Source organism: Falco biarmicus, chromosome 6, assembly GCF_023638135.1.
Source record: "Falco biarmicus isolate bFalBia1 chromosome 6, bFalBia1.pri, whole genome shotgun sequence".
NCBI classification, from domain to species: Eukaryota; Metazoa; Chordata; class Aves; order Falconiformes; family Falconidae; genus Falco; species Falco biarmicus.
Window position 1 is genome coordinate 13,598,218 of NC_079293.1, and position 22,223 is coordinate 13,620,440.

Genomic DNA, 22,223 nt, shown 5'->3' on the forward strand with positions numbered 1-22,223 from the left:
GCCTGCCCAGATCCATCTGCAGAGCCTTCCTGCCCTCAAGCAGATCAACATTTCCCCCCAACTTGGTGTCATCTGCAGACTTGCTGGGAGTGCACTCAATCCCCTTGTCCAGATCACTGAAAAAGATATTGAACAGAACTGGTCCCAACACTACACCCTGGCGAACACCACTGGTGACCAGCCACCATCTGGATGTAACTCCATTCACCACCACTCTTTGGGCTCAGCCAGCCAGCCAGCTTCTTAACCAGAAAAAGAGTACACCTCTTCAAGCCATGAGCAGCTAGTTTCTCCAGGAGAATGCTGTGGGAGACAGTGTCCAAGGCTTTCCTAAAGTTCAGGTAGACAACATCCACAGACTTTCTCTCATCCACTAAGCAGGTGACCTTGTCATAGAGGGAGATCAGGTTAGTCAGGTAGGACCTGCCTTCCATAAACCCATGTTGGCTGGGACTGGTCACCTGGTTGTCCTGTATGTGCCACATGATGTCACTGAAGATGGATCTGCTCCATGACCTTCCCTGGCACAGAGGTCAGACTGACAGGCCCGTTGTTCCCCAGATCCTCATTCCGACCCTTCTTATAGATGGGTGAAATATTTGCTAAACTCCAGTCAACTGGGACCTCCCCAGTTAGCCAGAACTGCTGGTAAATGATTGGAAATGGCTTGGTGAGCATTTCTGCCGGGTTCATCAGTACCCTTGGGTGGACACCTTCAGGCCCCAAGGACTTGTGTTTGTCTAAGTGGTGCAGCAGATCACTGACCATTTCCACTTGGATTATGGGGGCTTCATTCTGCTCCCCATCCCTGTCTTCCAGCTCAGGGGGCTGGGTACCCAGAGAACAACTGGTCTTGCTATTAAAGGCTGAGGCAAAGAAGGCATTAACTGCTTCAACCTTTCCTCATCCTTTGTCACTATGCTTCCCCCTTAATCCAGTAAGGGATGAAGATTCTCCTTAGCCCTCCTTTTGTTGTTAATGTATTTATAGAAATATTTTTTATTGTCCTCTATGGCAGTAGCTAGGTCAAGTTCTAGCTGGGCTTTGGCTGTTCTAGTTTTTTCCCTGCATAACCTCACAACATCCTTGTAAGTCCTCCTGAGTGGCCTGCCCCTTCTTCCAAAGGTCATAAACTCTCCTTTTTTTTCCTGAACTGCAGCCAAAGCTCTCTGTTCAGCCAGGCTGGTCTGAGGTGCCTGTGTAAGTTAGCGAGGTCAAGCGATACAATTTCATGAATGAGGAAGGTACCACAGCAGCTTTAAACAAATTTCACTCTCCTGATCCTGGGCTGCTCATTTCTGGTGCCTATCATAATACAGGCAGTCATGGGAAAAAAACAGCCATTGAGGTGGGATGGAGCAGTTGGTTTTCAGATTACATATTTCATATGAGTGGCTGAGGTATTGAGTTATTTCCTCTCTTTGGCAAAATTCAGATTTATTTACAGAGTTAAGCAGATGTCTTAGGAGACAGAGAAAGCTGTATTAAATTTATAACATGGTGTTAAAATCTCTCAAAACCCCAGCATTTCAGTCCATGTAATTAGATTGGCAGGGCAGAGCAGGCAGAGCTTTCTCACTACCAAAGGAATGCCCTCACCATCAAGCAAACAGCAACACTCACTGGTCATTAGATTTTTGCTGCAGTTTTAATCTTCCCCCATGCAGAATGAGAAAATGTTAATGAGGCAGAGGAAAACTGTTGCCTGCCACAGTCTCTTGATCAGTTGCCTTCTGATGAGAGAAAACAGTTTGCCATCCTCCTTTCAAGGTATGGAGGTGACAAAACATAGCTGACTCTTGCAGACTATCAAAGGCTGTGAGGGTGGAGATGAAGAGTGGCATATGCCAGTGTAAGGATAGGCTGAGGCAGAACAAAAATGTTGTTATTGAGGCCTATACATTCATATCTACAAAACTAAGCCTGGCTGCTTTGCTCTGCATTTATATAAAAAGAAATTAAGCGCTAAACTAGCAAAAAAGAAGCAGTAAATTTTTTAGGAGAAAGCCTTTCATTCCCCAGAGTACAGCAAGCAGTCATTTCAGTGAGGAGTACATGGACAGGCTGATACGCTGCCCTTGTAATATAATTTGGAAAAACAAAATCATCTCTAATGAGCTGCAGCTGAGCAAATCATTATTCACCTCAGAGTTCTTTTTATCAAATTATATTTTAGCCAAGCACTTGCAAAACTATGAATAACGCTGCTGTGGAAAAGGGGAAACAAAATTATAGTATGAACTAGAAGCAGCAGAAATGCATTTTTTGGCTATATTATCAGTTTGATATGCAAAGATTCACCTGCATAAGTTCCCATACTCCTCCATAAGTGCTAATAACTTGACACCGGTGTGGTATTTCATATGCAGATTTTTTTTTTCCTAACTCTCAAGAGTTAAGAGGTTTTTCAGTTTTCCAACTTCCTCTTTGTGATAGAAAAGCAGCCCAGTTTGCACGAATGTGTGTTTGATTTAGGTGTTATATCAGCAAAATTGGCACTAATTAGTACCTTACTTTTATCGAGCAACTAAATGTAGAATTCCATCATCCAGGTTTGAAAACTGTGCTACGTAGGTTTAGAGAATGGGCTGTGTTAGTACAGGTTTTCTGATACCATCAGAGATGACCTTCAGAAACAAAGAGTCTTGATGACAGGCTTTAGTTTTCCTCATTACTTATGAGTGTAGTACAAACCTCTTCTAAACTAGAGTGTACAAAAGCCATTTAGAGGAGGTCTCATATTAGGCAAAAGGGCTATTCCAGTGTGTGGTGACTCAATGATACATTGCCAATATTTTTTTACGCAGATCCCTCACAAAATTATCTTTTTTTCTGATTCAATAAATCCTAGCAATCAGAATACATGCATAACAGAGTAGAAAATAGAAACAGCCCTATATATTCAAGTATTTTCTCCATTTACACAAAATTAGTTTTTAGTACTCCATGGTAAGATTTGATTCTTTAATGGTTTTCATTAAAAGGGGTCATACAGGCTTCAGATATTAATTTCATAAAGACCTCATAAGCTATGAAAACTCCTTGCTCTTCCATACCAAACTATATTAATCTCACTTTCATTTTCTACATTAGCTCTAATTCAAGTCTTTTATATCTTGGGGTCTGGGTTTTGGGGGGTTAGGGAAGGGGCTGAATGGCTTCTTTGGTTTGGTTTGGCTTTGTTTGTTGTGGGTTTTTCCTAATTTAGCTGGCTATCATCCATAGAATGGCTTAAGAATATATGAAGTCTTTAGCTATGCCTCTCAGAAGCAGTTCATACAAAGCATGATGTAGGATATTCCTAATGCTGGGGTCTCGCTTCTTAGTTTTCTCGCTTGTAGTGTACCAAATTTGATAGGCTTCAAGAGAGTATGAAAATGAAATTAACTCTTACTTGAGACATTTTAGTGACACTTTTTTTCTCAGATACCACCTAAGGTAGGCCTGTGGGCTCCTAATTACTGATTCTGTTCTTGGTCCTGTAGTCACTCATATCCAATCATAGTAAAAATTTCTTATTCTCAGGAAAGATTTTACCCTGTTTATCCAAATGAATGAATTTAGAGAGGGAAAAAAAAAAAAAAAAGGGGGAGAAAAAAATCAAAGCATCACAGTAGAGCATGAAATTTCTCAGCAGATCCAACGCATTTGAGGTATGCTGGTTGAATCCTGCAAGAACATGAGAATTGAAAATCGGAAAAAAGAAATCTTGGAGAATGCATTCTCCACTGCATTTACTTTTCACAGTAAAGACTAGATGTCTTCCTATGCTGGTTCAAGAAGTCATGCAGGAAGTCATGCTAATTAATCATGATGGTCCCTTTCTAGGCTTACCAAAAAAGAAAGCAATAAAGACCAAAGCAGAAATCAGATATTGCTCTATATACTAAACAATTGTTACAGCAAGAACAAGTACTAACACACACTTGAAGTCCTAGAAATGAAATAAATGCAAAAGACTAAATTTGAAGTTTGGTCTGTCTCAAAGTATCAATTATACAGCCCAGCTGGCTAGACTGTGGCAGCCAAAATACATGCTGTACATCTTTTGCTTTAATTTATTTGTGCCGCAAGATTCAGTTTGCAATCTCTCATGGTGATGCTAAACCTAACTTCACAGTGTATTCAGTCAGTGGAGTTGTGTAATGTCTGATCTACTTATAAAATTTCAGATATGCAGAATAATACTTCAGGATATTTTGGAGATATCTTTCTTTTATTGTATTGGAAAATACTAGTCCGAATTAACCAAAGACTAGCTCAAGTAACCAATTTTAGGAAAAATTATTAGGCAGACCATTTTCTGCTTCCAGATCAAAAGAATATAATAGGCAATGAGGAAAATACTTCATAATATTATACAGTTTAAGTTTGGGTCATTAGACCATCACCTAATCTGGCTTCTATATATAACAGTCCATTAAACTAACAACAGATACTCTTAAAAAAAATTAAAATATGCTAGTTAGACCAAAGGAGTTCAGTTTTCAGAAAATGAAACTATTTGCCAAAGGTAAAAAGAGAGAATAGGCTTTAACAAGGTCCATAACTTCTGCTACAGCAGTAATTGATTTGGTAAAATAATCCAAAAACCCAAAACATGTCTAACCCACAAAAGAGAAAAAAACTTCAATTCCTGATAATATAATCTGGAATTAGAGAAAGCAGTGAAATTCCTCCGTATTAATAAAATCTGGTGATGCATATGTAATAAGTATGTGACCAAGAACTATCCAGCAGGAACTGAAGAAAGGATACCCTCTGCCACTAGGTCTTATTCAGTCTTATGACTTCATTTCCATCCACAATAAAATGGACACTTGGAAGATTTTCTTTGCTGTAATTTCTTTCTCTAGAACACATTTAACAAATTGTGCATCGCTGGACAAAATATTCCTTCTTAACTGCAAAGATAACTGGCAACAGTCCTGAAACACAATGACTGACTAAGAGCATTTTTGTAATGCAAAGCTGCAGGTACTGCAAACACACTAGGGCAACAGAACTGATACATAATCTATGATGTTTCTTTTTCTGTTCATCAAGTTATTATTTGATCATCTAGGTCATGATTCCAGAACGCAAAGCATAACTATTTATCGCTTTGCATTTTCAAATCATAGTGCTTTGGTAAGAATGATCGTAATTAAGTTCTTTAAGTATTATTATTAAAGCTAACCAAATAATTTTCCAAGGGTTTATTTCATGGATTTTGGCATTTTTGTCCCTTAATTTGTTCAGTGAATAATTTTTTGTGTTAGTCAACCAGTTGTATAAACTGGTCAAACAGTTTTTGTTGAATTCATTTGATGACTGATTTGTACCAGATGCTGGATAAATTATTCATGACTAATTGGTTCCATTATTCAAAGAGATCTAATTATCATCCCTAGTTTTAAAAGGGACCTGTATTCCATAGTGCACAAGGTAAAATAAACTCACAAAAGTACAGGCTGTACATTTGTGGCATAGCTGAAGAGCATCATCCTCTTAACCACTTTTACTCAACCTCCTACACATATCATGTAGGGCACTGTGCCCTTGAAAGATGTAAGCCGACTGCCAACCTCCACTCCACAAGCCAAAGCATTCCCCTTCACTGTCTCATCATGTTCCAGTGTAGAGTCTCTTCAGAGGCCCTGTAGTTATATTTTTACCATGCCAGGGATTTTCTATGCTGTCACGTGGAGAAGTATGAACATTAAGAAGTAACAGTGGCTAGGCACTAATTCAGAAGAGCAGAGACAAATTTCCTACTTAATTGGTCTCACTCAGTTCCCCATCCACAAAAAATGGAGATGTAGTAGAGTCTGATCTCAAGCATACGTTGAGATATGTTAATGAAAGATTGTGAGTTACTCTGAAATTGTTGCTATAGAATATTAAGTACAATATTCATGTATGTTATCAAAAAGTGGTCCACATATCTAGACAATTCCATTTAATTAGTGGAAAACCCTGCTTTCTTCTGCATCTGAAGTGCCAGTACATGCCTATCCTAAGCACACACAGTATTTCTGCCTGGCACATTCTGTTAAGTGGATGGAAAAAGAGCTAAATTATTCATGGTGCTGGGGGTTACGAGCAAACTATATTATCTTTATCATTGTGAGTGTATTTTTGGCTTTACTGACTCTTCATCTTTGCAAATAGACTTCCAAATGGATTTTGAGATTAAAAGATAGTGTCATTTTAGGATGATTTACATAGCTACCATATTGGTCTCCATACAGGTCTCGAGTAAAGCTGAAAAACACACAGCAGTAGCTGGGTTTCTGCTACTTTAATACTGCTTATATAAGCATTGAAATTTGTCCCATCTCCTCCAGGTGAGTAATAGAGAAACTGTAAAAATACAAGAGGCTTTCTGCATGAGGCAGTAAACCTGCTGTAGCTACTTATAGTAAAGAAGCAGTCATCAGAGACCAGTCACCTGTGGTTATGTGATAAAATTCTGCACTATATATAGCATAGAATTCTGGCTTAATGTGGACATCTGCTGAAAACCTGTGTTAGCATTTGTAGGAATAGGTTATCTTTAGGAAGAAAGCAAAAATCATACAGATACTAGAGTGGAAGTCTATTAATTAACTTTTCAGGATTTCTGCCTTGTGTGAATTTCCAATTTCTGGAGTTATAGGAGGCACAAAAACACAGAATCATAGAAAGGTTGAAGTTGGGAGGGCCCTTTGGAGGTCATCTGGTCCAACCCCCCAGCTCAAACAGGGTCACCTAGACCCAGTTGCCCAGGACCATGTCCAGGTGGCTTTTGAACGTCTCCACGGATGGAGACTCCACAACCTCCTGGGCAGCCTGTGCCAGTGTTCAGTCACCCTCCCAGTGAAAAAGTGTTTTCTGATGTTCAGACAACCTCCTGTGTTTTGGTTTGTGCCCATTGCCTCTTGTTCTGTCACTGGCCACCACTGAAAAGAGGCTGGCTGCAGCTTCCTTGTACCCTCCCTTCTAGTACCTATATATATTAATAGGATCCCTCCTTAGCCTTCTCTTCTCAACAGCTTCAGCTCTCTCAGCCCTTACTCATAGGAGATGGATCCAGTCCCTTAGTCATCTTAGTGGCCCTTTGCTGGACTTGCTCCAATAACACCATACCCCTCTTGTACTGGAGAGTCCAGAACTGGACACAGTACTCTAGGTGTGGCCTCACTGAGGGACACATGCAGCTTTGAAATTCTGTACTGACAGTCCAAGGTGCCAAAAGGTAAGTTGTTTTTACTATATAAATAGTAAATACAGACAAATAAAATAGCCATGGGAATATTGTCTAGCCCTGAGGCCAATGAGCACAGACAGCTTGTATGCCTCAAGCTAAACTCTCTTCCTCTCCTCTGTTCCAGAAAACAATGGTTTTATTGACTGTCGGGAATGGTCTCTCTGCCATGCTATCCTCTAAGGGACGCTAGGCATTGTTTGGGAGAGTACTCTCCAGTATGGTCTTAAATCATGTCAGTGAGTATGCTGATAGATAAAACAGTTACATAGTGTGGATGACTGCAAGGACATTGCCTAAGCCTGGGTAGTCACACTGTTTAATTTATGTACTAGTATAACTGTAAGCTTCCAGTCCAGAACCCGTGTAGCCATGCTGGCAGGATTTGTAGTCAAGGCAGTATTCTCTGTCTCCTGGCATAAAGCAACTGAAATTTCTTTAGAGAGTATTTGCTTTGGCACAGCACCATGTGAATTCCACAACATGACTTCTGGGGTGGTTCTGGATCGTGTGTGGCTTGTTTGGGGGGCAGAGAGACAGGAACCTGTCTGTATTCCTCCAGGCGTGCAGCCTTAATGTATTAATTACTGTATGTATATTATGTATATCAACAGCTTTAAATCAACTTCAGAAATATCAGTTCTGAAGACTGTACACCCACTTTTGTTTCATGTATTTCAGGTAAGACATGAAAGGAATTCAGCTCAGACTCAGATTTTCCGGAACATTCACAGAACTGAGTGACACCCCACACTACTCCTGGTCTGAGTTCATAAAATAACATTATGGGTAAGTTAAGTGCACTGAGGCACCTCATAAATGCTTTCATAAGCACACATATTTATTATAGCAACACCGTCTGTCAGCAGCTTCCTTATAAAGCCCTATTTTCAGGGATTTATAGAGCTGACATATGTATCGTGGGGGGACAAGCCTACATTTGCAAGGCGATGACCTTATAGGTCTTCACCTCTATTTTCTACCATTCTTTAAATACGCTGTTGTTCACTTTGAGAAGCAGAAAGATGTAAGAGAAGAAAATTTCCTTGTGAACTGCTCCCAAGAGTAAAAGAAATCCACTTTTCTCCTTTAATTTGTATTAAACTACACTGAATTTTTGTGCAGCAATAAGAGTATGTTTAGATGATCGTGTAATTTTAAAGAAGATTTAACTATTTTAAAATGTTTTTTGGCAAAAGATTATTTCACAGTGTGCTCTAATCATACTTAATATTTTTAAAAAGGAAATATAGAAAAATAGATAAATCTGATCAGGGTTAGAAATTCCTCCTTTTGTCCAACAATGACCCTTTCCTGCCAGGCAGACTGTAGCTCTTTGCAAAATATCAGTGCCACACCAAAAGTTAACCAGGTGAGTCAAACCACTGAACAACATGAAAAAGCAATTCCCACTGTTTGAGTTGCTTATGAACAACTTCTAGCAATAACATAAAAAGAAGAGACTGAATATCACTACAGAACCAGTGGCATGAGGATCAAGGCTATGAATGTTGATATGAAATGTGAAAATGTAAGAGCAGAGGAACAAAACTCTAAAGGGATGGTCTTCTGGCCAGGCAGGTCAAGATTAATAAATCCTTTAAAATATTTCAAAATCCTTTAAATATTTCTGAAGATTGTAATATTTAAATGCAAAAATACCAAGTAAAAGAATAATTTTACTTTGAAATATCTTAATGTTTTCAATCACAAAATGTAATGTTTTTGTTCTGCAATATGACACTATTAGTATTCAAACCTGTATATATATTACCCACAGTCATTGTCTTTATTGTGCTATTTACAAAAATCCAGATTCTAAGTAAATGAAATACAAATTTATTCCTGTCCATGCCCATAAAGTACATTTAGACATACTATATGCAGCTGTTGCAAAAGAATAAAATATCAAAAAATATAAAATGCAAAACAGTTAAAGCCAACCATGTTGTTTTTTCAATTGTGAACACTAAAGGGATAGAGCAGCATGCAAACAGCTATATAAAATACGAAAGTTTCTCTGTACTGGGGAAAATTGCTTTGACACTTTCTTCTGTTATTTTAAAAACAATGCTTGCTTTGGCTTACCCTGAAACTGAATCCCAGACCTCAGTTAAGTTGGAATCTAATGAAACAGAAATGCAGCTCAAAGGAATTAATCAAAATCTCCTATAACTGGCAAGCCAGATCTGAGTAATGACAGCCAGGCAACTACTTTTCAAGCCACCAAAGATTTTTAAACATTCTACAAAAGTGTTGCACTGGTTGAGAGTTTGGGAAGTTATGAAGCACATAGCTGTATTAGTGCTCTTCTACCAAATGATTAATGGGTCAGTGGCCTTTGGAAAAGGAGTGAGAGTAATAAGAGTGTCAGTAAAATTTATCATGCAGGCAAAAACCATTGCCCATGAGAATCATCAAAGGAGCTCTTCCCACAATAGTATTATTAACCTGGCTGAATGCTTCGACTATGGAAATAGAATGTAATCAATATACCTAGCATATACCATGTTAGCACATTTATAATGCAAAAATATATACAATGTATTGCATCTATGCATATAAATGTATTTAGGCAGTAGATAAATGTATAATGTATATACTTTGCAAAGAAACTTTTTGTTAAGCATACTGAAAAAATTCCGATAATATTTCTTCATCTAGAGTTACTTTACTGTGTCCAAGACACTGCAGTAGCTTTACCTTATAATAATTTCCTATTGTTACATTTGAAGGTGAAGTTCTAAATTTGACAGCAAAAAGAAATACAATTTCTGACTTCCTAGTGTGCAATTAAAGAATTCATAGTATTATAAAATTACTCAGCAGGTCACTCTTCCAGTAGATCTCATTTATTCACACCTCATTTTCTAATAAACCAAAATACATCTTACCTCTGACACCTATAAAGATTGCACACAGTGGACATGAAAGAAGGGAATCTGATTCATTTTTCTATTTCTACAGTAAGACAAAGGTTCTCTCACTCAAACACCAGCAATATACAAGATCAAAATAATATAGATTAATATAAATTATTCTTTCTTAGATCTATTTCCCCCCTGGCATTTCTTATCAGAAATCTGACTTGAGAGTAAATAAGTAAGTTTTTTTTCACACCAATTATTAGTAATGAATAAACAGAGCAAGTACTAAAGCTGGCTTTGCACCTACTGAATGCTGCAAGTGTCTGTACTCATTTGATATGCATCTAGCAAAGCTTGGATGTTCCCAGAAGGCCACTCCATGAACACTGAGAGAGCAGCGTCTGCTAGTGGTGCCTGCAAGTCACAAAGACAGAAAATATTTGTGTAAGTGAGAGCAACTGGAAAGAATGAACCTTATTTAAACTACATTCCATGTTATTTTAAAAGCACACACAGAAACAATTTCATTCAATGATCATCAGCATAATGACAGTAGTATAAGATTCTGAAAGATACTTTAATGTTCACCTAGTGGGTTTTTAGCAGTGTTTTTGTAATTAAAAAAAAAATAATTATGTTTTGCTTTGTTTTCATCGCTTTGCCTGATAGGTCCTGTCAAGTTGATTTCTTCTCAGCTTTTTCTCTCTGGCTATAAAGCATATATATGTATTTATATACATATACATACACCACAGACCCATGTATATATGTAAGCCATAAGAGACAGTATATGTACGTATATGCATATGTAAAGATGTGGGGTTTATATAAATACATTCACATATATGCATATATACATATATATATATGAGTCTAGTAATTATGTCTAAAACATAGTGCAAAAGATTTCTCCCCATTTTTATTATCATATAATTTCAAAGCAGTACTGTACCTGTGGCATTGAGAGGACATCGATTGAATGCCATGTCCCCAGCTGGGGTCCTTTTCCACACCATTGACATCAAATAGTCTTCAGGACATATTTCATAAGGTGCTGCCATTTAGAAATGAGAATTTAAGTAGAAACATTAATGTAAACACGATATTTTCTGTCAGAAAAGTAGCTCTTCAGTCTTGTCATAACTCTTCCTGAAATGTATATGTTAACATCATTTGGTCTGATTTAAAGAATTAAGTACAAAAATAAAAAACCACAAACCCTGTAATTTTTGTCTTTGTGGTGGTATTTATTTCATATAACCCATGTCTTTACTCTTCAGCAAACAGTCTTTAGGTTGTAGATGCAATATTGATAGCTTTGAATCTTTTCTTGCTGCTCTATTTTGATCAATAACATTAAGCATCTATCAGAACATGATGATAATTAAAATGCTACAAGCTGTGATGCTTATCTTACACTAAAATTTTAAAAGATTTTTCTGAAACCTAAACTGCATGTGAAAGAATCAGTTCTGAAACCACTGTTGAAAAAGTGAATGTGCTAAATGTATCAAATGAGAGCTGTACATTCTGAAGACCAAAAAGCAGGTCATTTCTTTGAAATGTGTTTCAGTACAAGTTGGTAATTAAGCAAGTATAGCCAATAATGTGGGACTGAGTGGCTATAAAATGAAACTGCCTTTTACTGGTTATTGCAATACCATTTAAAGAGAAAAAAATATTTTCACAAATTCATGGTAACAGTAGCACACGGGGGAAAAAAAAGGTTCTGAAAATGCATTGTGGTTTTTTTTTCTCATGGTCATGACTTACAGATGTTTTTTCTCTTTGTACTTTTACTGTAGATTCCCAGTTTACAGTTTCTGAGTAAATTAGATTAACACAGCAAACATCTGGCTGAAGTCATCTCACAACGAAAAGCACTGGCAAATGCTAGTTACTGAAATCTAATTAATTCCAGGTTTAGCAGAGTAAAGCCATGAGTTGCTTAAAAGCATTATTTTATATATATATATATATATATAAAATTTTTTTCAGGAAAATTGTAACCTCACTGTATTACAGCAAAGTGGTTACAAAAGAAGAAAAAGGAAAAGAGAAAGAAAATTCTGTCACTATAGCAGATGGGGTGATAAGGCAGAAAGTAATTCAATGATTCACCCATAGTTGCATGGGAAATCTCTAGCAGGAAGGAACAGATGACAGATTCTGCCCATCCCATTACCTAACCCATAAAACTGTCTATCTTCCCTGTTTTGCACTTCTGCTGATGGAAAAGTGAGGTAAGTAAGGGAACTGAGCAGACTTTTGCAGAAAACTGTACCCTCTTTTTGTGGAGGACAAAGAATACCTAGCAGATGGTTCAGTAATACTAATATGATTCACAGTTGGGCAGAAAAATTGCTTGCTAAATTTGCCTCACCATCAGCGTTTCTGAATCGTAAATCAAGACAGTTGGTGCTGCTGTAAAAGCAAGAGATCCATTAATGGCAAAACCCAAAGAGAGCTGGTTATACTCATAAACTAGAATACTAACACTGCTTCAGACATGCACGAAAAGTGAATGCACCAGGCCAGTGTTACTGTGGGGAAAGCCAGATTTTGATAAACCCAAGCCATCTGGTGACATAAGGAAATGCAATTACCATTCTATTATGACCTTATAAACAAAAGAAATGTTCTGATTTGGGGAGTGTAAATTAACATAATATGGAGGTAATATTACAAATTACATAAACTTGCTAAAGCTTAGAGCTCTTTAGGAAGTATATTTTTCATGCAGCTGTGGCCATTTCAAATGTGTTATGTTCACTAATCAACACTTTAGGTGTTGTTTCTCAGAACTAAAACTCTTACTTCCCTCCAAATATGGAATGTTAATGTGAGTTTTTTCTAAAAGAAATATATACATGCACATATATGCGTACTATATATACATCATATTTTCTCTTTTACTTTAGCAAGTCACAGGCAATATCAGAGATTTCCTATCTATTTGGAAGGGTAATACTTGTATGCTTTGCATCACATTTTTCACAAATCAAGATTACATTTTAACTTAAGCCTAGTACCAAAGATAATCTGTGCACCTGTATGTTATGTTCAAAGTAAAAGGCATTCCCAAGACCTAGGGTTATCAAGAAAGAGGTGCAGCAGCAAGTCAGAGCTTGGAAAAGTAACACTTGCTCAGGTAAAGAAGTTTTCTTGGTCCCTGGCTGACTCTGTACCTCTCGATGCATTGTACAAATACCTTTGATCAAGGAATGCTGTGCATAAAAAGCAAACCAGTTCTCCTCAAAGCTGAAGTATATCTGGCAGAGCTTACTAATCAGGCATCCACCCACATTAAAGCATCTGTGAGGCTCCATCCCATATTGCCCATGGAGACATTACAGTCATGCTGGAGTGGTATTATATCTGAGTTAAAAAGCTTTGCTGGCCCTGCTGGCTCTGCTCAGGGCCACTTCAAATATTTCTGTAACTATGGCACAATTAATTCATAATTCACCTACAGATAAATGTAAGTTAGCTGTACAAAATCATGGAGAATTGCTAAAATTTAGAAGGAAACAGCAAATACTGAGGTAAATTTGCTAAAATTGGCAAATAAAAAGCAGCTCTCTTTTACTGATGATATGATTCAGCAATATCTTCCCACACAGAACATGTACTCAAATTCACCACATTATACTCCTGAATTGATAGGCCTGAATTCATCCCACCTAAGCACAAACACTCAACTAAGACAGTGGTCTAGAAGCACAGTCTTCCTCTGACATTATCGGTGAGAAGACATGTGTCTCCAAGAGGCAATCAACCCACCTGGGATCTGAGGAAGGTCTGTACAACACACAAACAAAGCAAGAGAAATGTACAATCCTGCAGAATTTACAATCTACCTAGGCAACTAACAAATATGGGAAAGGATAATGAAAGGGTGAAGCAAATTAGCCAACAGCACACAGTAGCTCACAAATGAAGCTAGAACTACAGTTCCTCTCTTGAATCCTAATTCAATGCCACAGGCAACATTATCTTAAACAAAGGCAACAGAAAAAACAATTGTCTGTGTTACAATCAGAGACAAAACAAGACCCAAAGGTTCAATTTTATTATTTAGTTGTTGACAGTTATTTGAATCTTCACCCTTCTCATATTCTATCTTATATATAATACACTTAGCTAGTATTGCCTCTGAAGAAACCTTTTACCTTCAGTAGGAAATCATTAGCCAGTCTTTGGCAGCAGTTATGCACTGTTACCTTTTTGTTAACAAACAATCATTGTTATCGTTGTTTTAAGCAATATTTTGGTCAAAACATTTCCGATGTTTTCTACCACTGACAACAGACTTACAAGAAAAATATTGAGGGTCTGTTTTGAGTAACATCTGAGTAAAGCATAAATATTGAAACCCATATAGAATTAGCAATAATGGAATTATTTCTAGAAACCAATGCTACATTACTGAAACCTAATATATTCTTAAAACTGTCCTAAGAAAATGGTGCTATTTTTATAAATATAAATTTACCAAAGTCTTCTCTCCTGAATAATATTGTATTTTGCTCTCAGTTCTCACGTATCTTAGTTTTTACCGACACATTCAATGAGACTTACCTTATGCCTCTTACACATTTATCTGGAAGTTTCTCATCAGCTTGCCGTTAGACCTTACCAGTCATGGGCTGCAATTTCTTTTATTACCTAGCTCTCTCCTTTATTCCTATGGGACAGTCCAATTGTTCGTTCATCCTAAGTTTTGCACAGTAATTCTTGCATGACTAGCTGCTTAGAAAATCTAGAAGGTTTTTTCCTTTCTATGATTTGTTTCAAATTTTATTAATTTATTCTTCACAAAAGAATACTTTGAGTGCAGAGTACTAAATCCTTAACACTGCTGATCTACTGAAGTGAAATCTGACTTTAGACATTTGGGATACAACAAAGGAGCAATGACTGAAGCCAAAATACCTTCAGATATTTGTTTTTCATTCTCAGATTATTACACAATGGAAGGAAACAACTACAGTTGTTTGTGTTTTGGTTTTTTTGTGTTTTTTTTTTAAATTTGGAATACAAATAAATTACAAAGAAAGATATTCAACACTTGTCCAGAAACCAAGTTGTTTGAGAAACCAGCTATTCAGATAATATTTCTCAGCCTGCCTTTCTTAGTGCTGGTTATATTCAGCTTCTAGGAGTGTCTGGTGTAATTCACTCCCTGCCTGAACCATTTGAAGAGAACCACTGATTGACTATGAAGAAAATCTTGCATAATCAGATAATGCAGAACTCCAAGAAATCCAGTCAAGATTTTCAGTCAATCAAGTAAACAGCTTGTTTGCAAAGTATCTTATTAACAGCAGCCAGCATAATAGAAATAAGGTTTTATTCTTTTTTTTTTTTGCTTCCACGGTTTAGAGTCAGCTATAATTTAACTTTCTATAAGTCTATAGACCTCTGGGTGATACAGACAGGTGCAGTTTCATTCACTTTACAAATACGTTATGCAGGTCTACAGAGATGAGGAACTGGTCTTATGCTAATGGAAAATTAATGTTAAACTAAGAAAAAATTAACATTTTAGTCTCTCCTGTTTCTAAATGACTTACAGAGAAAAAGAAAACACTGAGACAAAATAGCTTCTCTGAACTGTTTTATAACTATGAAATAAAAGCATATAAATGATAAAATTTGCTTATACTTTGAATGACCATCTCTACAGTACTTTTCAATTTTGCTTGGTGTTTATAAAATGTAAATCTGTATATCATTTTATGAAATTCTGGTAAATTATCCACTGTATACATTTAAATCTGAGATGCTTTAGTAAATGTCAGTCTAGAAACAGATAAAAAAAATCTGTTATTCATGTATAATCTTCTGCATAAGTATAGCTTGTTAAAAGCTGCCTTAGGTTACAGTTTTTATAAGCGTACTGATTCTAATCTGGAATTAATCAAGTAAATAAATAAATTTACCAAATGGCAAATAATGCTCTGTGTGCATTTAACTTGTAAATACATCTGTAAAATATTTTATTAACAGTAGGTGGCAACCTTTGAAAATTGGACTGCATGGTTTTACTTCTAAATATACAAATGCAAATTATTTCAAGAATGATTTTATAAGCAGAAGGTGGTTGATCTGAGTATCTGCTTATTGAGAAGATTTACAAAAACCTCTAAATGCTGTGCTTTTATAGGGGAAGTCTGCATTAACTATGGAAATCATAATTTGTTTAAGAGTCTAACAAATACTGTTTTGTGGTGCTTTTCAAATAATGAATGTTTGATTAATATTAAAGACATCATTTGAGAAGCAAATTAAATTTGGTTAACTTCTCCAGTATAGCATTCTAACTTTATAACTGCAAATAGTCCATTTGCTGTTCTCCAAATGCAATGAGATTCATTGTTCCACTGTACTGCAAATACCTTGAAAACTGTTCTTTGGTGGCTGTCAAGAGGTAAGTATGCTGCCTATGAAAATGTGGGCTTGATAAAATTCACATCTGATGTATTCCCCAGTTCCTGACCCACAGCATCCCTGCCATTTAAGTCCTTTCTCTATCAGAGAAAATAGCCATCGAAATATCCAGAAGTCAGAGATTGCTAGATTGATTTTTGCTGCTTCCTGGTTTGCAGTTCAGAATGCATAATTTCCCAAGTGACTGGCTAAGACATCCTATACTACTTACACCTTGTATCTTACGCCTATCCAACAATGCATTCTTTTACGTTAGGACAATGTGTCTTTACAGATAAATATCATCAGATTCACCAGCTGTTCTTCTTTAAGTACATTTTTATTAGCTGTCAGAGGGAAAGACAAATTTGTTGGGAGGGCAAAGTAAAAATTGCTGCACAGAAATGTATTTAAGCATCATACTAAAACAAAACAGACATTCCTTTTTCATTTCAAATTGCTTTGCTTTTTATGAAATTTTGCTCAGGTATTCATTCATTCTATACAGTACAGTATGGCTCACTTTTTCCCTCATTTTCACTGCACCAGAATTTACCCCAAATGTATTACAGAGTTCTCTTATACACTTTATAAAAGGAATTCCACAATTTACAAAACCAGCCCTGATATTCTGAGAAACAGTGCCTTCAAAGAGAATTTCTGTAGCAAGTCATTGCCACTTCAAATAATACAGACATGCCTAGACAATGATGTAATTATCTGGTAACTTCCTTTACTATGGTATTTTAATTTATTAAATATATATATTAATATATATCTGATATATATTAAGCATATATGTATGCTTATATATCCAATAGGTCTAGTTTACACCCAGGTACCTAAGCACAACTTAGTATACTGAGAAAAACAGCAGTGATTTGTCTGAAGCTAGGCCAGATGCGGCATTTTATGGCTATTGCTCTGTGGATGTTGATCTTGTCTCTCCTAAAGTTAGTCATTAAAGTAAGCCATACTGTTGTGTAGATAATAATAGTGATTATATTTTTGGCTCACCAGGACACCTCTGTTCACTGCACCGTCTAACTTCCTCTCCAGTTCCTTCACATTGTTGCCCAGTCACGGCAGCACCCTGACAGATCCTTATCCGCCTCTCCCAGCCACCGTCGCAGGATTTGGAACAGCCACTCCAGTGGCCCCACTGGTTCCACTGGCCATTTGCTGTTTGGAAAAATAGCGTTAGGGTGGTGACACAATGACAGTCATAAAGGAGGATATATATAGGTTATTCTTCACCTGCATAAGAGAAGAAAGCCTCTCAAATATGACTAACGGTGACAGAAGTAGTAGATCTAGGCACATGGAAGATGGGGAAGTCTCTACTTGGCTCCTAAATAAGGGATTGGGATTGTTGTCTAAATGACTTGCATCTTAAGATAAAATAAAAAGAATTGCTGCACATTAACATTCACGCAAGAATGCAAAACCGATGTTGTCCCTTTTGTTTGTTTGTTTTCTTACATACTTACATAGTGCTGTTGTATGGTAACAATATACATTACAACATGCTTAAGAACCCTTTAAAAACTAAATAAAAACATTTTTGCCTATATTTTAGGAGCTTGGATTTTATATGCTTTGAAAGCACAAATGAGGCTTAGAATAAATGTAGTTTACCCACCCTGGAAGGCTGCTTTTGTAGTGCCAGAGGATCAGCGTAAAAGGGAATCAGGTCATACATGTTCACTTTCTAGGTTCATGAAACACTTTATCCAGTTCTTTAGGCCTCAAACATATCTTTCTAAAGCCGGTGAATGTCCTTTAGACAGTGATAAAACTGGAAAGCTGATATGCAGCCCACCACACAGTCTTTCCGAACATATTCTTCAGCTTTGTATCTTATCAAATACAGGAAAGCCAGGCCCCAGGCCTCCCTCTGGAGATGGCTGCTGCGCCCCTCCGCAGCGCGCTGAGGCCTGTGGCAGCCCCCGCGCCGGCCGCTGTGCCCCCGGCTCCCGCCCTGGGGCTCCCGGCCCGGAGCCAGGCTGCCCGGCCCGGCCCTCGGCAGGAGGGGCAGCACGGCTGCTCCCCGCGCCCTCGGTACTCACCCGTGCACTCGGGGTTGTAGCACTCCCGGCTTTCAGCCCAGGGCCCTCGGCACTCGGAGCCGCCGTGGGCCGCTGCTGTGCACTGCCGGCTCCGCTGCTGGGTGCCATTGGAACAGGTCACCGAGCAATGGCTCCACGAGCTCCACTCCTGCCACTGTCCGTCCACTGCCGCGGCAGGCACATAAGAGATGGACACAGTAGAGTTACCACCTGAGAGAGGCAGGGCCTCGCAGCTGCACCCTAAGCTAAGGGGCTTCAGCGCGGACTTGAACGCAGCCCCTTGGACTGGGCCTGGCCTAAAGACAGTTGATTTCTTACAGCAATCAAATACAGAAACCGCCATTATGTGCTAATTAAATTTAAAATGGTTTTCCTTTTTGTTGAAGTAAAGAACATTTCATCTCTTCTAATTGTATGCTGACACAGCAAAGGCTAAATTTTGATTTTGCTCATGTACAGTTTGAAAGGCCTTACTAAATACAAGGCCTTATTAAAAAGGCCGGTCTTGCCTTTTTAGGCAAAATGGGGCCAATCTTGCATGTTGTAAACCCTGAGCCCTTCAAAAGGGTTTTATTACAGCTGCAGCACTCAGATGGGCCAGTTTACAAGATTATTGGGTCCTGACTGTGAAATCAGGTCTCTTTAGTTGAATAGGAAAAGGAAAACAGGAGTTACCACTTTGCCTCACATACAGTGTCTGTTCTCTATAGTTGCAATATTGATATACTTTTATCATTCATGCTTCCTGTCAGGTAAATGACCCCAGTTGTTCAACATTCTGTTGAGATAAAATGTTGGAGGGCAGAAACGTCCTGCCTTCCTCCTCATCTCTGCTTCTGTAATTATGCATATTGCATAATCTTTCTGAATTTGTCAAGCTGAACTTTTAAACAATATGGATATGGTGACCGGTTCTGTATTTAGTATTTTGTACTATCCCACACACTCGAGTTTGGATGCAGATTCCCATGAGTAAAGGTTTAGGACTGTGATTTTTAATTTCGTACATCAGAAAGCTTCTTGAGGTAAATGAAAACATTAAAAACCAAAACATAAAAAATACAAACCAATTAAGTTCCCATACAATTGAAAAATATATGGTCTATAATAGATGATAGGACTAGACAGTAATTTTGAAAACAACTAAGCATTATGAAATGTGTTATTACTGGTTGTGCTAATTCAGTATCCTGCATTCATACAGACCAGCAATCATCAGTTTGTCATTGCACCTGCATTACACCCAATACAAACTTCGGTAAATTTTAGGTTGTAATACAATTTTGATTAATACTTGTCCTTGAAAACCTAGTTTTATAACTACCTTGCTCTGAAAGCACCATTACTGAAAACAAGTAACTTCACTTGGTGCACTTGCCAACCCCTGATTTCACGATTCTAAAGGAGGGCTGGAATAGCAGCTTCCTGAGTTGATGGTTTTAATAATTAAAATAGGAAGCAGAATCTTTAAGTTAGTGATTTAACATACTGTGTCTGTATGGGTGCAACACCATTCAGTGAAAGAGAGGTGAACTATTTTACTGTTGTCTGACAGTAACCACAGAACATTTCTAACAGTTCAAAGATGCAATCCCTATTATCTCTAATGCCCAGGATCTCAGCAACCAGTGAACGAAAGGAAGGGAGGATTTGAGGGTTTTTTCCTAAAATTCTATATTAAATATTCGATGTAATGCCTGGTTGTGAACCACTTCTCAATGCAGATGCCTCTCAAGCTATGATGCTGTGCCCTGATAATTTATTCTGCAGAAAATGGAAATCTTTCCAAACATGGAAGCTAGTGGTACTCATTAATCATAAAAGATCTATGTGAAGAGGAAAACATTATGGAAATTACTTTTCAATGCACCCTCTTCAGTCTTATTCATTGCTATATAGTATTATTTAGGGTAGGAAAGATCGAATCAATTATTATAGTGTCTTTGGAGAAAACTCATTTTGTGGCTTCTCATTTATATTTCATCCATCTCCCTTTATCTTTAGGAGAAATAGCATGTGAGTTTTCTATTTCAGAAATATCATTAAGAGACTAAAGAATTCAACATGAAGATTCTCTTATAAAATTGAACATTCAAATTACAGCAAATCTTAACATTCAGCAGATTCAGATTGTTACTTTTAAAAGTAACTAGCATATAACTTCCTCTGGTGAAAGTAATTTAGGTACAAATGACTGCTCAAAATCCAGAAGACTCAAATAACTGCTTATTTTGACAGATTAGCTGTAATAACTTTTGTGGTTTTTTGCAATACTGAAGTGAACCGAATGCATTAATTTCTTCTCTGCTGTTTTTATTTGGCATGTCTCTTGTCAACTCTGCTTCATGCTCATAGATCATGTTAATTACCTTTGTCTAGGCACATGTAAAAGTGCACAGCTGCCAACTTGGCCAAAAACTGGATTAATCCAAATTTTTTGCAGCTGCATTCAGCACTAAAACTTTTCCACAAATTTGTCCTAAAGTTGGAGTATGCTTTGCTGATCAGAAGAAAAGCGAAGTTGTTTCACATAATTCTGAGAAATTTAGTTTAAATTCTGTGAGGCATAAAGTTCCATTTTTCCCTTCATCTCTGTTTTCAAATCATCAAACAACCATTTCCTAATTAAATGTCCATCAACCCTTTCCAGGAAGAGCTCTGGTCACAAAGAATCTATTTGCAGCACTGTTGTGAACTGCGGATATTCAACAAGCCCACTGCAAGGGTAACCTTCACACTGTCAGACAGAGCTCATGAAAGAAACTTCTCACATTACAGCTACCTGACAATGATTCTATGATTTTATGATTCTATGATTATTATGTATATAACCTTCTTTATGGTTATTGAACTTATGGCAATACTTAGGTATTATATACATATATACACACATATATGTATGTGTATACATACACACATACATATATATATATATATGTAAGCATATTGAAAATTTTCATCAAAGTTAATCATAACCTATGGACAAAAAATTTAAAATACATTTTGAAAGAATAATTTCTTTTTTCAGTTAGCTTCAGTTTCAGTGGATGAAAGTTTTACCATGAAGCCCACACATTGTTTACTTGGTTAGGGATATTTTTTTGAAAGTAGCTTAGCAACTGATGCCCAGAAATGAAGAACTTAAAATCCTTACCATAAGGGCTTAACTGGGATTTAAATAATGCCCTAGTTTGTGTCAGCCTTTCTCTCTGCACACATGTAGATAATAACTATTTTGAATAAATTAATAACAAAATTTTATGGTTTCCTAAATATGTTTGTTGTATGTTTAATAAATAATATACATTGAACCTCAAAGCAAATATTTCAGATATAAAAAAAATTTTAGATATGGTGGACAGAAACTGTGTGACCTTTGAACTCTTTAAGCCATACTCAGAAGGTTTGCCTTTTGGTTCTCCAAGACCCATCCTGAATCAAGATTTCATATACACCACACCATGCCCTACAGAAAGAGTATCTTGAAGAAACTAAGAATTGTCTGCTATATCCTTTAATCACTACAGTCAGAATTATGAAAAATATTAACCCATCTACTCATTTTGCATAACTATTTTCTTGTGGAAAGAGAAACTAAATAAATCACAACAACCCACATCAAATGCA

General features: G+C 37.1%; 1 protein-coding gene across 5 annotated transcripts in view; it reads right to left on the reverse strand.

The window, feature by feature from the left end:
- ADGRB3 (adhesion G protein-coupled receptor B3) overlaps positions 1-22,223 on the reverse strand; it is a 466,174-nt gene that overhangs the window by 246,472 nt on the left and 197,479 nt on the right. For all 5 annotated transcript variants that reach the window (XM_056344433.1, XM_056344434.1, XM_056344432.1 and 2 more), the window contains 4 exons: positions 18,597-18,761; positions 17,545-17,709; positions 11,048-11,149; positions 10,403-10,509 (listed from right to left, as the gene is read on the reverse strand). In XM_056344433.1, coding sequence (XP_056200408.1) covers positions 10,403-10,509; positions 11,048-11,149; positions 17,545-17,709; positions 18,597-18,761 — 539 coding nt within the window. The remainder of the gene's footprint in view (positions 1-10,402; positions 10,510-11,047; positions 11,150-17,544; positions 17,710-18,596; positions 18,762-22,223) is intronic.